The sequence below is a fragment of the Triplophysa rosa genome, linkage group LG4 (assembly GCF_024868665.1).
Source record: "Triplophysa rosa linkage group LG4, Trosa_1v2, whole genome shotgun sequence".
Lineage (NCBI taxonomy): Eukaryota > Metazoa > Chordata > Actinopteri > Cypriniformes > Nemacheilidae > Triplophysa > Triplophysa rosa.
Genome location: NC_079893.1, coordinates 25,062,350 through 25,080,712, shown reverse-complemented (window position 1 = coordinate 25,080,712; position 18,363 = coordinate 25,062,350). Strand labels below are relative to the sequence as shown.

Sequence of the window (18,363 nt, the reverse complement as noted above, 5' to 3'; positions counted from 1 at the left end):
CTTACTTGCCAATTGCTGCCAGCAAGTTGCTGTAAATTTCACAGTGTTCTTTTTACAGTGTATAAAACTACACTCTTTAAACTTTGTTCAATTATTATGATTATTCTCCTCTGACGGCCATGCTGTGGTTGTGATCGTAAACACGATTTGTTTCTGGCCGTGAAATCAAGCTGTGGCATCCAAACAGTATCGTCTGATTCCGAATCTAATTTTTAGAGATGTACTTTCTGTGCTCAATATGCCGAGAGCATTCGGCGGTACGGATGAAAACAGCAATCCTATTTCATGTTTGAACATTAATCTTCGAAATAGATCATTTTTTTCTATTTTGCTTCTTCATGCATTACGTCTCTAATCAAAACCAAGGACAGCTGTTCTTTGCCCGCACGTCGAAGAGATTTATTGAATTGCGACGGGTCACATCAAGCCTGTTTCTTCTACAACTTTGATTTTCAAGAATTTCATACCCTCATTTAAAAATAATGTGTTTAATAAAATTATAATCAATTGCATTCTCTTTTAAATGTCAAACTTGCATTTTGTCATTTTTTGCTAAACGTAGTTACATTATAACTAGAGCAGTTTGATAGGCCTGTTGAGGTGAAGCCCCTAAGAGTTTTTCTCACCAGCGCTGAAATTAGTTGTCGGCACTCATTTACCTTTTCCAGAAATTGTTCACTCAAAAGTTATTAACTTCAGCTTCAAAGGCAGTTGCTGTGGAGTGTAATCAGACTCTTTGATGCTGTTGTCATTTTATTTTGCAATGAAGCCCTGCGTAACGCTGGAAATTGTGGTGGCACATCGTTTGTCACCGGAGAGCAATAAAGCGAGAAATTCCCTCCTCCGTTTAGCTCGAATCTGTTTGTTATCTCTCTGGCCCCTCTAGATGCCAAGAAATGAGCAATATGTGGGCTGTAAGCTAATAACTCTGAAACGGAAAGTGTCTTTCCAGCTCTTTAATGCAACACTGGATATTTTCTTAGGATTTTCTTAGATTTGTTACTGATATGTCTGTTTTAACAAAAAAACAAACAAACAAAAACGTGTGGTCAAAACCAAGCCAAGATGCTTGCTGAACCTTCTGAGATTGTTGTCTTTCTCAAAGTTTTATTAGAGATAGGGATAGCCAAAATCAAAATTCTCCGATCATTTATTTACACAGATGTCTTTCAAAACCTGTATGTGACTCTTTGTTCTGTGTAACTCAAAAGAAGTTATTTGGAGAAATTTGTCAGTGGTGTCGTGTCCATATAGTGGAAGTCAATAGGGGCCAATGTTTTTTGGTTACCACATTCTTCAAAATATCTTCTTTTGTGTTGTGCAGAAGGAAGAACAGTCATACAGGTTTGTAATAACATGAGGATGAGTAAATAATATAATATTCATTTCATCCCAAGCATAGATGCCAAGATGCCAAAGTTGTAAAACAAAGGTCAAAGATTTCATTATGGGCTTGAACATTTCTCATCAGACTCCTCAAGTGACACTCCAACTGACAACGTTGATAAAATAGTATATTACCGCACCTCCATTAAGTCTCTTGTGCTGTGAAACACACTAACAGCTTTTCTAGATGAAGTTTGGTTTCCCAGTGCTGAGGAGAGATCGGACACTACGGTCAGTGTAATCAGTAAACAGTCTCGAATCATTGAACGAACGCTTTTTTTCCCTTAAATTTCATTTAGAGAACGGCATGTTTCATAGCTTAATAATATTGGTAAAACAGAAGCGCCAAACCAAGACCCTGCTTTACATGACTGCTTGTGTTTTTAAGGTATTAACCTCAATTTGAGTTTAGATTTAATCCGGGTAAACAGCGAGGGAAACGGTGAGTGTGGCAGTTTGAGGGAATTTGCACATAATACATTTGTGAAAGAGAGAGACTGAGTGGGTAAGGGAGAGACGAGGCTGAGGGTGAGAGAACATTGGTATGGAGGGTCTGACCATTGTTACTGGCAGAGCTTGTTTAAAATAGCAGGTGTGAGCTGACTAATCTCCACCTCTGCACTCACTTGCACATTTCTCATGAGACTATCAAATCATTCCATGATCACAATAATTGTGTGAGAAGCAGAAGGAAACTGCATTTACATTATCTGAAGGAAATGTTGACGCAAATCAGTAAGTCATTGTGATCTTATCCGATCGCTCCTATTATAATCACAATGTGGTACGGCACACAACATTCTAATATAGAATCAGTTGTAGCTGGTCACAGCTGGTTGTATGGACACAGTGTAATTCCTTTGTATTGTGTTGTGTTGCATCCAGCCTTCTGTTGAAGAATTTGGTTCGATTTTGAATGAAAGTCTATGAATTTAAGTTAAAGGTGCTGTGTCATTTTTTGGAGGATCTATTGACAGAAATGCAATATAATATACATGACAGAACTATGTTCTTCAGAGGCGTAGAAAGACCATACATAATGAATCATCATTATGTTTTTATTAATGAGCTATTTCTACATACCTGTTGTTTCTACAGTAGCCCTAAACTGACAAACTGCTCTACAGAGCGAGTTTCGTGAATTCGCAACTTCACCACTAGATGCAGCTAAATGCCATACACTGGACCTTTCTTTCTACACTTCTAAACAAAAATCACAAATGATCTACAAAACAAATATAGTTTATATGCAAACAGGTAGGGCTGCATCGATACCATTTTTTTATAGACCGAGTATGAGTACCGATCCTTTTTTTCTGGTACTCGCCGATACCGATACCTATAACCGATGCCTGTATAATGTACAATTATGTTAATAAACCAGTATCTTACTGGTACATTTTTTTTCTTTTGTTTTTAGGTCTACTTAAATTTAAGTACTATTTTTAAATTAAGTTCAATTTTTTTATGAGAAGTAGCACAATTTTACTAGCACATTTACTTCAGTTTGCTAAAGTAAACAATATACTCTGTGGTTGAATTATAAAAAATTCAAGGGGGGGGGGTGTGGTAAAATGTGAGTGTATTATAACTTGTTCAAGTCAACCAGACTTTTATTTTGACGGATCGCCGCAAATGGTGTTTGTTACGTGTTCGTTTCCTCGTGCAGTGAAACACTGGCTCTGAAAGCTTCACAAGCACAATGTCACGCACTTTCACACAAAGTCACGCAAAACAAGCAGAATACATATTTAAACAGTATCTCAATATTTCGTTAGCTGTTACATTAGATGTTAGCGGTTCAGCGCATATTTCTTGTTAGGAAATAATACATTTGCCAGATTCCGTGTCATTCCGTGTTGTACAGCAAATTCTGTTTTTATGCCTGGATTCCTCTATTCCGTCCGCATTTTCCGCATTGCAGAAATCATAGGTCTCTATGTATGTCACGTGAGGTATCGGTCTTTGGTATCGGTGTGTCATTACGAGTATGAGTACATGAGCTTGGTATCGGGCCGATACCCGATACTGGTATCGGTATCGGTGCATCCCTACAAACAGGGCTGAATTCATTCATATAATTGTGTAGAGGTGGAGGAAATAGAAAGGAAAACACTGTTTCGCTATCACAGCACAGTCGTGTTTTGGATCTGTCTTTCATCATAGGATGCTGCTGTTCTTGTTTTCCGTGCCTCTTAACTAGTTTAACCAGCAAGCCTTCCTTTGGTCAGCCTGCATTTTTTTGTTGGTTTTTTGTTCTTTGCTCTTCTCCATATACCCATGTCCCTAGGCTCTGTCATTTGGAAACATGGCTTTTCCTATCACTGCTATAAGGATGACACACAGCTCCACCTGTCATTTGAGCCTAATGATCCGATGGTTTCTGAGCACATCTCGGCATGCCTGAATGACATCTCACATGGATGAAGGACCATCACCTGCAGCTGAACCTTGCAAAAACTGAACTGCTCGACCTGAAAACTCACAGTTTTAAGCAGTTTTAAGCACGACCTTTCCATCCAACTAGGTTCATCAACCATTACTCCTTCCAGAACGGCCAGAAACCTGGGAGTGGTAATTGATGATCAGCTGAACTTCGCTGATCATGTTGCCAGCACCACCCGGTCCTGTAGATTCATCCTCTACAATATTAGGAGAATTAGACCTTTCCTGTCTGAGCATGCTACGCATGTTCTTGTCCAGGTTCTTGTCCTGTCCAGACTGGACTATTGCAATGCTCTACTGGCTGGTCTTCCAGCTTGTACAACCAGACCTCTTCAGATGATCCAGAGTGCAGCGGCAAGAGTGGTCTTCAATGAGCCGAAGAGAGCGCACGTCACTCCTCTCTTCGTTAGGTTGCACTGGCTCCCTATAGTCACTCGAATCTAATTCAAATCTCTGCTCTTGACCTACAAAACCACCACTGGTTCGGCACCCCCATATCTTCACTCACTAAATCAGACTTATGTACCCGCCCGATCCCTGCGCTCTGCAATCGAACAACGTCTTGTGGTGCCGTCCCACAAAGGGAGAAAATCACTCTCACTTCCACAACTCTGGAACAATCTCCCTCTTGCCACAAGATCAGCGGATTCTGTAGCGGCCTTTTAGAATCGGCTAAAAACACATCTCTTCCATCAACATCTGACCCAACATCTGACCCATTAGTGCAGTCTTCTACTTCTTTTCTACTTAACTATCTTCGTAGGAAAGCTTCGTATACTGTGATAGACTGACTGAGACCAGTTGTACTGCACCTATGCATTGTTGTTCTTTTGTTGCACAAAAAAAATGTAAATGTAAATGTAACAGCAAGGTCATGCTAATGAGAGCGTGCATGTCATTCAGAACAGAAATAATTGCATAGGAATCCGTTGTGGGTCAGTATACTTTCTTGAGGCAGGGGAAACAGACCAGCCATGTCATTATTCACTTCAGCATCTCAGCTAAAGTTTCAGGCAATGCTCTGTTGTTACTTTGGTAAGGTTACAGTGGACATTGCGAACATCTGTGTGCATCTGCTTTGTCTGAAACAGAACTGAGGCTAGAGCTCATTGACTCTGAATGGAGACCTCTGAATGAGATGGTGTTTTCACAATCCGGTTTTGCCTTTGGTCTTTATCACATTTAGAGGATGTGAAAAGCCTGACTTTATATTTATTTACAGTATTTCAATTATGGCTTTGTGAGGGATGCATATTTAAAATTTAGTGGCATCTAGCGGTGAGGTTGCGAATTGACGTATCGCTAAGCCCCTCCCCTCAAACGCAGATGAGCCAATGGCAGCTGAGTATCAGTTGCACGGGGACCGGAACTTGGACAACTTGAGGTTTCAGCGATGTAGAGAAGCATTGTAAAATCCGAAGCTCTCATCATTTTTACGGTGTTTATGCTACAAAAATGGTAAAACGATGTGCCTGATTCCAGGTATGCTGAGAGGATGGGGAATGTCATTTATTTTATTCCATTTGCTAAACCTAAACAAGACTGTGTTGTGGGAGCAGTAACCTGGTTCAACCACAATCCCAAAGAAAACGGGTTAATGTCATCATGTGCTTCAGCAAGGTATCACTGGTGAAAAACGGTAAAGTTAGCGAGATTTAATCTTACCCTGCAGTACATGAACAGTGTTGTCTTTTGCGATCATGACGACTGGATTCTCCCACTTTCATTGTGATCTGTAAACCCTCGCTTCCAGATGAATCTCATCTACCATATTTTTATATACTTATATACTTTTATATATCCCCCCATGATATATTTATATATCATTTATATTTAAGTCCCACTAGAATGCTCCCCAACGAGAGTGTGTGCAAAATGTGTGAACAAAACTCTTGGGACAAGGCTTTCACACTGACAGCTCTCATTGTAAGACATTAGCGAACTCCATGTGTTTGCCCGAGTTAGCGACGGTATCTCAGGGGGGCGGGGCTTAGCGATAGTTCAATTGCAACCAACGACTCACTCCACCCCTCCCTTTTGAAGCACACACAGGGCTAAAATGTCGTCGCATTTTCGCTTCTTTGTCGAAGGAGATAACAACGAAGCGCACTCTGTAGAGCAGTTTGTCTGTTTAGGGCTACTGTAGAAACAACATGACGAATTCCATGTAAGTGGACCCGCGGTGTATGCAGATAGAAATAGCTCATAAGGTAATAAAACATAACACTTCATTATGTACGGTCTTTATACACCTCTGAACACATAGTTATGTATATTATATTTTATATTATAGTATATTATGCATTTATGTCAATAGATCCTCCTTAATATCACACATTGCACCTTTAAGTGCCATCATTGGACATGTTGTCTGTACTTGCCTGTCTCCACGTTCCCACAAAATAAAAAGACTAAAGACTAAATGATGAGCCCATATTAACATTTAAAGATGCAGCCGCAGTGTGCGCGAAAATCTCTTCCTGGATATTAAAGGACATTTCAAACAATGACCTCATGGTGTTACAGTTTGCAAATGTTGCTGTTCCAGTCAGAATTTCATGAGGGGGTGCTAGAATGTGGGCTGATAAGGAATGTGCATTTGTTTTAGTGGCAGTCGAGTCACAGTTTTACACTATAATAGTAGTGTAGCTGGTATTGTTCAGTTCATTGGTTTGTTGACAAATCTTTTTCCATTTAGTATCATTTTCATGTGGATGATATATTTATGAGATTATTTTTGTGAGTTTTTTCTATGGGAATTTAAATGTGCAATGGTTCTTATGCACAAGCACGAACAATGAATATTTGAAAAATTTTATTTTCAGGCATGGAAATCATGGAAATATATAACATCATAAAAAATGCTTAGTAGTAATTTGAAATGACTGGAAAGGTCATTTGAATTCATTGAGAACCCTGTAGTGCTCAAACATTGCAGCAGAAATCCAGTGAAGATTTTTTGCACCAGTGTCAGGAATGGCTTTATTGCCCACATACTAGTTGTTTCTCTACAGTCAGGAATATTTTAGGAGCGCTGATCTCATCAAAAACAAGCCACCCGCACCACTAATGTATAATCTCTTCGGGAAAGATCAGCCAAATAGAAATGTATACTCATCTGCCCCAAAATGTGTAAACTTAACTGTATATAGAAACACAGTCAGTGTTGGGAGATGGGTGTGAATTTGCCACCGTGTGAGTCTTTTGTCCTTCTGGGCATCTCACCATCAGCCACTGACATGTCCTAGAAACTTCCGCTGCCGCAGTTTATCTGCTCTGTGTGCATTCTTTATTCCAGGCTGTTTCCATCTCTGTCTGTCTCTTTTATGCTTCTCTGTCTTTAATGCTTCCCCCTGTTTCATTCTTCCTATTGTATAAAGTGCTCTCTCTCTTTATTGTTTTCCCTCTGCTGTCTTTCCTTGTCATTTTTCTCCCTCCCTCCCTCGCTCACTTGCTCCATCCTTCTTAAGTCTCTCTGGCTTTCCACGTCCCCGCGACAGAAGAAGCTTGTTTGTGGAGAGAGGAAAACATAAAAACACAGATAGACAGGTCGGTTGGAGAGGTGGAAAGAAAAATGTACTTTGAAATGGCACAGTTGGTTTAAGTTGCTCCATGTCAAATTCCGCTACGCCCTCTTGTCCTCCTCCTTGGCACATAACAAAGTCCTTTGTCAGCCGAATTCCACACTGCTGCGCACCCTCAGCACCAATATTGGGTGAATATGGACTGAGATCAGTTTTACAGCTGTTTTACTGTATTCACACAAGTGAAGTGACTCATGTGTATGTGTGGTCCTGATAAACCTACAACGTGTAGGTTGTTTTCATCAAAACATTTTGTTTTATTACATTGATAATGAGAACATGTGCACTGGAAGCTCTTGACAGTTGTCAATATTCCACAGAGGAAGGAGGAAGCTGTTCCCATTTTTTCCTCATATTTCCAAATAAAAATATTTGAGTGGATCTTGATATAGACGGTTTCAAAGCAACAACGTAAACAAACATTACTGCGCATGCTCGTGTTCGTGGACTGCCCTTAACTTCCAGTACACGCTCGCAAATAATAGAGAGCCTGTAGATTATTTATGATAACAAGCAATTAAAGAACTGTCACTTGGCTAAACTTGTCTCGCCATTATTTTGAATTTAGACTGCGATACCAAGTTCAACAGCTACATGTCAATGTCCCATACGGTTTCTTCAAGTGCGACAAAGATACATGACGCATTTCATAAAATTAACGTATAACATAATTCCACAAATCATAATCAGAAAGAGCTTTATTGCCACGTGTGCTTGGACACACAAGGAATTTGTATTAGTGACAGAAGCTTCCAGTGCACATACAGGTTAAAAAAGTGACAAGGCACAGGTAACAAAACCTAAAAAATAAATATGTGAGAGACAATTTGACAGAAAGAACAATATTAGACAAAAGGACAATAGGCATATTGTGCTATATACAAATTATACTGTTATATACAAGTTATGCAGGGGTATGTGGATAGCTGTCAAGAAGTGAGGCAGGAAGAACCCAATTGCAGGCAGGCAATGACGGGGTTAACAAACAAGATTTTATTTTTTAACATAAACAGAAACCAAAACACCCACAATGGGGAGAAAACTAAACAGACTAATACAACAAACAAAAACTTCCCACGAGGGGGCAAGACAAAACAAGGTCAAACATAAGAATAATATAATAATACAAACACTAGACGGTTAACATGATCAGGAACAAGACACGAGACTGGGTAAGCACAGCACGTACAAGGCACAAGGCACACATGGAACGAACACAGTACATACTCAGAACAATCCACGAGCACAGGACAAAGAAACAAGAGGGTATATATAGGAAAGACAAACTAGGGATAACGAGCGAGGGCAGGTGTGGAACATAAGACACGAGAGGAAAGCAATACAAGAAACGAGAGGGGCGGGGCCAATGAAGAGACACTGGAGAGAACGTATATTATTGTCAAAAGGACAATAATATGTTTCTCTCCACACATAACCAAAGGCTTTGCCATGGCTCTGCTACAGGACCAAGAAAAACATGACTAAATGAAGCAGAGCCATGACAGAAGCCCCCCCTTTAATGAGCACCTCCAGGCGCTCACCAAGGGGTAGACGGACGAGACAAGACCGACTGGGTGGCAGACAGAACAAGGCAAAACAAAGAAAACAAAATCAATGGTAGACACGGCAAAATAACAAAAGGACTAGGGTGAGCCAACAAAAACAACAAACATGGGAGGAGGTTTACCAGGGGCCGGCTTGGCTGCCGGACTGGGGACCGGCTGGAAGGCCGGCTGGAAGGCCGGCTGGATGCCGGCTGCACCGGACTGGACGCCGGCTGCACCGGACTGGACATCAGGCTGGACACAAGACTGGACGCCGGCTGCACCAGACTGGACCGCGGCTGCACCGGACTGGACGTCGGCTGCACCGGCTGGGTTGGAGTCCACGCTGCCCGCCGCTGCCTCTTCTTCCGCCGAGCCACCCGGCTGGTGGTCGGGTGATGGAAGGAGGTATAAGGCACGGCTGGCTCCGGCTGGGACTCCTCGGAGGTGGATCCCCAGGACGCTCGCCTCCCCCGCTTGCCAACGAGGCTGGTGGACGGTGGAGAAGCTGCCGAGGGTGAGGAGGATGGCGTGGCGATGCCCACAAACCCGATCTGCAGGGAACCACCCTCAGGAATTGTGACCAGCGGGGAAGAAAGACTGGGCTTGACTGAGACCCTGGGCTCCGGCCGATTCATGGCATACCTGATCATGTCCGTGAAGCCCAGCGGTCTCAGCATCCTCATTTCTGCCCATGACAGCGGTTCGTTCAGACCGCCATTGAACATAGCCATCTGTTCCTTCTCATCATGGACCATCTCCCCTGCGGTCTCGAAGAATCGGTCGGCAAACACAAAGACATCGGAGTAGCCCTGTCGCAGACCGCAGAGGAGATGAGCCTGCCTGGATCGCCTTGCCTCCATTTTGCCTGCTGGGTTCAATTCTGGCTCGTGGATTCTGTCAAGTAGTGAGGCAGGAAGAACCCAATTGCAGGCAGGCAATGACTGGGTTAACAAACAAGATTTTATTTAACAAAAACAGAAACCAAAACACCCACAATGGGGAGAAAACCAAACTGAGACTAATACAACAAACAAAAACTTCCCACGAGGGGGCAAGACAAAACAAGGTCAAAAATAATAAGAATAATATAATAACAAATACAAACACTAGACGGGGAACAGGATCATGAACAAGACACGAGACTGGGTAAGCACAGCACAGCACGTACAAGGCACACATGGAACGAACACAGTACTACTCAGAACAATCCACGAGCACAGGACAAAGAAACAAGAGGGTATATATAGGAAAGACAAATGAGGGATAACGAGCGAGGGCAGGTGTGGAACATAAGACACGAGAGGAAAGCAATACAAGAAACGAGAGGGGCGGGGCCAATAACGAGACACTGGAGAGAACGTATATTATTGTCAAAAGGACAATAATATGTTTCTCTCCACACATAACCAAAGGCTTTGCCATGGCTCTGCTACAGGACCAAGAAAAACATGACTAAATGAAGCAGAGCCATGACAATAGCTGAATATTATATCAACAACATATGTATAATAAATATGAGTATATAGTTGTGTATTGCACGTGTTTTTATTGCACAGTAGAAATCGTTTATTTAATATACTTATTACACAATAAAATAAGAAAATAAATTAATAATAACATAAATTAAGTCAAATATAAATAGTTATATTATTAGACACTTGCCAGACCGATAAAGAAACACAAACCGGAAGTTACCTGCAGTCCAGGCGCGCGCACGTCCGATTAAACGGTCTATAGATTATACCTTTTCAGATGAATATTAAGCTATCCAATTTATTTCATTTCAAATATTATTTTATCAATCTTATTTCTGTCTAGGAGAAATAATTGAGATCTCTCAAAAGATCTCTGTGATTTTTCCAGTGGGTGGGTTTAAAGAAGTGTTCCTAAGGCAGTGAATAATCAAGCGACAGGTTTGCACTTAATCTCCTGTTTACCCATCTGATATTTAGTGTGGGTTAATCTAAGCTTTAATCTTTACAGCTCAAGGGCAGGATGGCCTGCAGAGGAGTTTAGGGCTTTAATTTACGATGGGAGGCAGGAATATGCAGAATGGAATCAGTCATGTTTTGAAGTTTTGAGGGATTTAGTGTGTTCTCTTAGGTGGACAACAACACACAAAGGAAAACGCTGGCACAGTGATGTCACCTGCTTTGACATTGGGTGATGTCATCATTTCATCTCATAAAACTTTTAAAGCAATGCTGCCTTTCTCTGTTGTTTTTATGGAAGGTGTGTGTGCGTGCGTGTGTGCGATTCTGATGAATCCTAGGCCCGGTTTCACATACCAGGCTTAAGGCTAGTCCTAGACTAAAATGAATGTATGACCTGTCTTAACTGAATATAACTTGCCCAGAAATATCTTAAAATATATCAGTGCCATTGTTTTGCCTCAAGATGCACACCAGTAATGTATCCTTCTATAAGGCATTTTTATAAAAGCCGTGTCTGTGAAACCGGGCCATAGTGTGCCAAATCTCCCCACAAAGATAGTAATACCAATAATTTTTGACCTAGGGTGAGGGAGGGAATATACAGTTGGTACAGTATAAGAATCATTTTGTATATGGAAAGTCCCTTTAAAACATGGAAATCCAATGTGTGTATGTGTGTTATGACATCGATGTTTGTCTGGCGTTATTGAGCTGTCTCTAATCCTCTCTAATGCAGCGTCACGCAGCCCAGACAGCAGCTTCCTGGAATACTTGATTTTCATTGGATAATCAAAGTCATAATCGGGTCCATGATAAGTCTCTTATCATAAGGGCTTAAAGGCGTCAAATGACAGGGCTAAAACGAATATTATGGTTTGTTTTAGATGCAATGCAATGTGTATACACGATTTAAGGTTCAAAAACGCTTTATTTTCCACATACCGTGCATGTTTGTATCTCCTCTTTGCCCCGCCTTTTTATGAAGCTCATCGCTCTGAAAAGCGAGGTGTGCTATGATTGGCCAGTTAACCAGTGAGTAGTGATTGGTCGAATACTGCAAGCGTGTGATGGAAATGTAACGCCTCTTACCATATTCGGAACATCATGTTCCCAAGCAATTGTACTGACAGGTGATAAAATGTCACCGGTACTTTCCTTATCAATTCGAGCCCGAATCTGATCCGGAAAATGAAGATGATCAAGCCGATACATCAACTTTGCCAGCGCGACTTGAGCAGGATGTAAAGGATTGGTAAGGTTTTTTAAAAATATATTATGTTAAATAGTTAAAAACTATAGCTAACTGTTTTACCTTTTATATACGACGTTATAAAGATTTGCCGTTAGTGATCAACCAGTTTTACGCCATGTCTCATCGTGACTCAACAAAGACAATAAACCCCATTATAAACACGACATTTGTTGCCTCTAGTTGGAACATTATTACTGATTATTAGGACATATGTTGTCTTTTTTTCACGTTGCGCGCGTGTCTGCATTTGCAGATCACAAACACACGACAAACTCAACTCGCGTTAGTCCGTAACAAAGTCTTTTACAATGAAAATATACTTACAGGCTGCGAATCTGAAGCGCCAGACTGTCCTTGCGAAGTTGTAATGGTTGGATTTGTCCCACTTTTTAACCAAAACTTTCATGCACAGCCGGCCTTGATCTCTCCCAGGTTCATGAAGCAATCGTCTGTGAAATGCGCTGCACACACTTGAATATTCGGATTGTACTGTTCTGGAACAGTGTTGTAAATAAAATGTAACCATTCGTTTTTAGTTGTCTCATCTTTTGGCAGGGCAAACAAAGAGTCTTTCTTTTTCGCAACGAAACACACAGCGTCTCCACGACATGGCTGCTGCAGCGACGATATAATGAGATTTACAAGTACGCCCACCTTACTTGCGTATACATTTGGGCGGTCTTAGTCAAGTCATACCACGAAGTGACGTAGATTTGTGGGGGTGTGGTTACACGAGGCGTTTCAGGCAGGTGTGGGTGAGCATTCGCTTTTAGATAGAATGCATCTTTTGTTCCGACACTTTAATTTTTGCAATTTTACGTGTCTAATACATGCATGGGCAACTTATAACACACTAAAGACACAAAAAAACACGTATTCGCACCATATCACCCCTAGTCTCAGACTAACTTAAATGTGAGAGATGCCTCGATTGGAAACAACTTGCACTAACATATCTTAAAATATATCACTGCGATTGTTTTGTCCCAAGATGCACACGGTAATGTTTTTTGTAAAGTATGTTTTTTAAAACAACTTAATTATCCTAATTTAATTAAGGCCTAGTCCTTAAAAACTGGAAAAAAAGGACTCTTAAAGTAATCCGAATAATGCTGTTGCGCTGTATCATACATATGGAGAAGTCTCTGCTATACTATTAAATTTATAATGATTTTTCAACTTTTTCTTTATAGTTAGTTGTTGGCGTGAGCTGGCCATAGTGTTGTACAGCCATAGTAGAGTTTTGCCACTTTGGATATTAGATTTCTTCTGATATTTGAGCTAAACATGAGTTTCATTCTGCCAAGCATAACATCCGCATAACATCTAGAACAAGTAAAGCGATACTTCAGCCAACAATGAAAATTCTGTCATCATTTACTCACCCTCATTGTCATTGCGAACCTGTATGACTTTCTTTCTTCTGCAGAACACAAAATAAATATTTTTAGAATGTTGGTGACAACAACGGCGACACCCATTGACTTGCATTGGTTTTGTGTCAATACAATAGAAGTCAATGGATACCCCCATTGTTTGCTTACCAACATCCTTCAAAATATCTTCTTTTGTGTTAGTTTTTGGGTAACGATCCATTTCACACGCTCTAAACCCTTTAGCGTCTCGCTGTCAAAACCTGACACATTCCAGCATTATCACCCTCCACCTGCCACCCACTTATAAAAATGTCACCTGAATGCGATAATGTTACATTCCCTCATGTTTATTGCAGTCTCCCCTGCTGAACAGACCCATTTGGACCAGCATAAATTTGCATGGTGATCCAAGGAGGTTTAGGCTGGTTAGCATGGACGTGTTGTCGGTTGAATGCACATGTGACGGAAAAGCAGAACTCCTTGTTACAGCTGGTGTTATTATCATCCTGCCATCCAGGAAGAAATTAATCCTCTTCCTCTTTTCATTTCCGCAGGATAATTGAGGCATTACCGGGCGATAAGGGAATGAAATAGACCTTGCATGGTTTTCTTCTGGTTTGCTGTCTGTGGACATGTAAGGGCTAAAAATACACTTTTGCTTAATTGCAAATGAAAATAAAGTGCCCTTTCTGCTTGCTTAACCATTGAAGAAGCTTTTTCAAGGCAGAAGGTGTAAAGAAGACTGGTGTATTCAATAGAAAAGATGGTGTATTTGGTGACTGCAGTGTGTGTTGGAGTTTGTGCTTAAGGGAATGTTTGACATGGCGCCTGAGACTGCCAGGCGTCTCTCCTGAGGATTCACTGACAGATACATCAGAAAAGGGGAAATACGAGACACAGCTGGAGCACAAAAGAACGGAGATGCCCAAAAGTTTCAGGTTTTTATGTGTAGCTCCTTGACAGGTGAGGAAATAACTGGAGCAAACAGAAGCTGAAGGTTCGATGTGACGTTGATGATTCTTTTCACACAAATTATTCCTGTGTGAATCGAGGATGTGGAAAAGCAGAGACTCATCTTAACTTAATAAAAGTTCATTTTTATTGACAATATTTGAAAAGAACCTTTAACATATTTTTTTACTTTTCCGTACAATTTTCTACAGCCCCTTCTCTGAATGTTCGGTACAGAACAGATAAAAATGATAGAAAAAAACGTTTTTTATATTGTTTTCGGCCAATCACACGCGTTCTCACACTTTTCCTCCAGAATCACCTGCAGCTTTCAAGGTTTTCCTCCTTCCCATCAGTCACGCAAACTTTTCCCCCGTCTGCTATGCAGATGTCTACCTTCACCAGGAAGCACCTGCTTACATTACCTGTGTTCAAAGCACTGGGAGCTGGGCTGTTGACATGCATATGGTTTTAGTAATCAGTAGGTTGGATGCAGGATCTAAAGAAGCAGGGAATCTAGGCCAGCCCAGTACATTTGTGAATGACAATATGATGGAACAAGGCATATGTTAGAACAGGGGTCGGGAACCTTTTTTAACCAAAGAGACATTTTTCTAGTTTTGGTTCATTCATTTTTGCAAAAGAGCCATTGCAAAACTACTATTTTATATATATGTATATAACATCTTTCAATGACTTCAATACTAATAACTTGATTTGTGTCCACAGACCATAGTCTTACGTATGGTCCCTGTGGGGATCAATTGTTCTTTTCCTTCAATAATGTAACTTGTCCACAGACAACTCAAAAACAGCGAAACAAACGAAACAGTGCATACATCTGGGGCTCCAAATTTTTTTTTCCATTACTTATAAACAACTTAGGCTACAGGTTAACATTAGGCCTCCATTCAATTAAACTTAATTCAATTAAACTTCATTATATCTAAAATATCACTTTTTAAAAGAGTGCACGTTCCTATAGTACTGATACTCACAAAATACTGCATATCTGTCTTTTGACTTTGCATTAGGTATGTTCGATTTCTTGAAATGCTGCAGACTGATCGGTGAATGTCTGACATCAGAGTAGAGAAAGTTTTGAAAGCACACGAAGCTCCGCTCTCACGGCACTTTGATGTCATACATCGACCGGTCTGCGCAACACCTCAAGAAAGAGACATAACTAGCGTCTTGCTAATAGCTTTGTAGTTCGGTTCGTACGTGGTCAAGACACTTTGACATACCGGCATTTTTTATTTATTTGGATCCCCATTAGCCACGACCTAGGTAGTGGCTACTCTTCCTGGGGTCCCAACAAGTATAAAATACAAAACTACATCGAACAACAACAATAAGCATCAAGTCAATAAAAGATACATTATTATATAATATATAATTTACAAACTAACCATTTGTAATACATTGTGTCATTAAATATTCCTTTAAAGATTTTTTAAACCTCATTTTACTTAAAAAAAATATATACCTGATGGTAAATCATTCCATATTTACATTCCTCTATATATTACAGTTCGTTGCCTTGCATTGGTTTTTGAAAGAGGAAGTAAAAAAATCTTTTTGATGCATGCCTGGTCTTAAAATTATGACTTGCACTATTATATATGATACTATATATAAGTTGACAAGTCCTCTGCATTCCATTTATGCATTCCATATATTTACCATCCAAAAGGGCTCATGTGACACCCCTTTTCATCTCTCTCCACTGGCTACCGGTTGAAGCCCGTATCAGATTCAAGTCACTAATGCTTGCCTAAAGGACTATCACTGGATCTGCACCGGCACCCTCCTACACCCCATCAAGATCCCTGCGTCTTGTATTGCCTTCTCAAAAGTGCAGTAAATTGCTTTCCCGCTCATTCTCCTTCACAACTCCTTCCTGGTGGAAGTTTCAAAATGAAGAAGAGTTCCTGTTTTTAATAATAAATGCGCATTAGACACTCTGGCCTTTGATCTTGTTAAAAAAGTTACAGGCATTCAAATTTGACTTTGCACCTGTTTATTTAAATTGTCTCTCTCTGCTTTGTTGCATCTCTTTCATCCTTCAAAATGGTTAATCCCTCTTCTCTTTCCTCTTTATTTGCAGTAAACATGACTAGCGCTACGTCCCCAATCTTGCTGAAATGGGACCCCAAGAGCCTTGAGATTCGCACACTGACTGTGGAGAGGCTGCTGGAGCCGTTGGTCACACAGGTAATGTCTAGGAAATATTAAACCGCTGGTGTTAATAAGGAACGGTTATTGCAATGATGGCGATGCAAGCACTGTTGAAATAATGTTCTTTTTTTAGCTTTAAGTGAGCTGTGTATTTTTGGTTTTGGTTTACTTGAGTGATTGATAAATCCTGATATCAAGAGAACAGCTCATTTTAATGATTCCGAATGTAAGGTGGACATTATTGCTAAATTTAACTGAATACTTGATGAAAATGGTTAATTATCTTTTCATAAGGTCGAAGTTAGTTGGAACTGATGTAATGGAAATTTCTTTTAATTTGCAAAGTGTACATAATTCTTTGCAGACAATCCCAGAATATCACCTGAATAATCTGCCTAATTTATCGGTCTATTACTAATTAACTTTATACTTTGTTTTCATAACCTCCTATTGACTTTCTCAAATTGAATGTTTAGCATTAAAAATCGAAATGTTGTAAGTGATGTCACAACGACCCTAGCATACCACACCGTCTGCCTCAGCTGGCAACGTTTGCTGCCTTGCAAGCACCTTGCAAATTTTTGCCGGGAAATGAGAATCTAGTCTGATGAAAATCTAATTGTTCTTGTATTGGCTGGTTACTGGACAGCAATGTGGGAAACTGATCCAGGACCTTGTTAAAACAGAGCAAGGAGAATATGCTGATTGTTACATTGTCTTTAGAACTTCAAAGCTCACAGCAAGGTCCTCGTTTTAGATGTGGGTTTTTTTGTAGGGTATATCTAATTTTTTTATAGGCTGAAGTATTTTTAATATCTAGTAGAGCTGAAAGCGATTGCTCATAACTCTGTAATGTTGCACAAATGTGCAAACCATCTTCTTGGACTTACAGCTACTGGCAAAACATTTGCAAAAGTTAGGACACACCTACTCATTTTTTTATTGAATTTTTTTGGAATATTATTACATTAGAAAACTGTAAGTCATCAAATATGTAACCAAAAAAGTACAATCCTATTTTACAATCTTCAAAGTAGCCACTCATTACCTACATTACAGCTCTGCACACTTTGGCCATTTGTAACCAAAATTCAGGACGTGCATGCTGGGTTACTTTTTCAACAGTATTAATAAAATTGCCATTAATTCTGTGCATTGGTCGACTGCTTTTCCTCCACTTTCTGCTCATTCGTTAGTTTAGTTTTGAACATTAATAGAATGGCCCCATTCATGTGTTAGCAGAATGTAGTTCATATGTAAAAATAATAATATTTCAAGCAGGAGCATTTAGATCAGAATGGTTTGCTTATACTGTATACTGCACATTAATGACATATGAACTAAAAGTCCCACAATGCAATATTTTACCTTTAATGTCACTGAGAAATTGGGTCCACAGTTCATAAAACATGGCTTCATGGTTTTCTCCGGGAATGAACGGCCAGAGTGAAATGTTATTGTAAGTCTTCTAAAACAAAAACATGTCTTAGCATTAAAAACTGCTCTTTTAAAAGAGAACATGAGAATTTTTCGGTTCTTATTTTTAACAAGGTAATAAAATGTAGTCATAAAGTGTTTTCAAGGCATGTTATTTGATGGCATAGTGCATAACGTTAAGGCCTGACCTCAATAATGTTGAACTACCATGGACAACTTTCTACTGCTTTATCGTTTGGTAACATGGGAAACGGGACTCTTAGGCCAAAT

The 18,363-nt window shown here is 40.1% G+C and overlaps 1 protein-coding gene across 1 annotated transcript in view; it reads left to right on the top strand.

The window, feature by feature from the left end:
• Positions 1-18,363, top strand: part of ctnna2 (catenin (cadherin-associated protein), alpha 2) — a 436,402-nt gene that overhangs the window by 9,118 nt on the left and 408,921 nt on the right. Inside the window, exon 2 of the mRNA XM_057332819.1 lies at positions 16,586-16,692. Coding sequence (XP_057188802.1) covers positions 16,591-16,692 — 102 coding nt within the window. The 5' untranslated portion in view covers positions 16,586-16,590. The remainder of the gene's footprint in view (positions 1-16,585; positions 16,693-18,363) is intronic.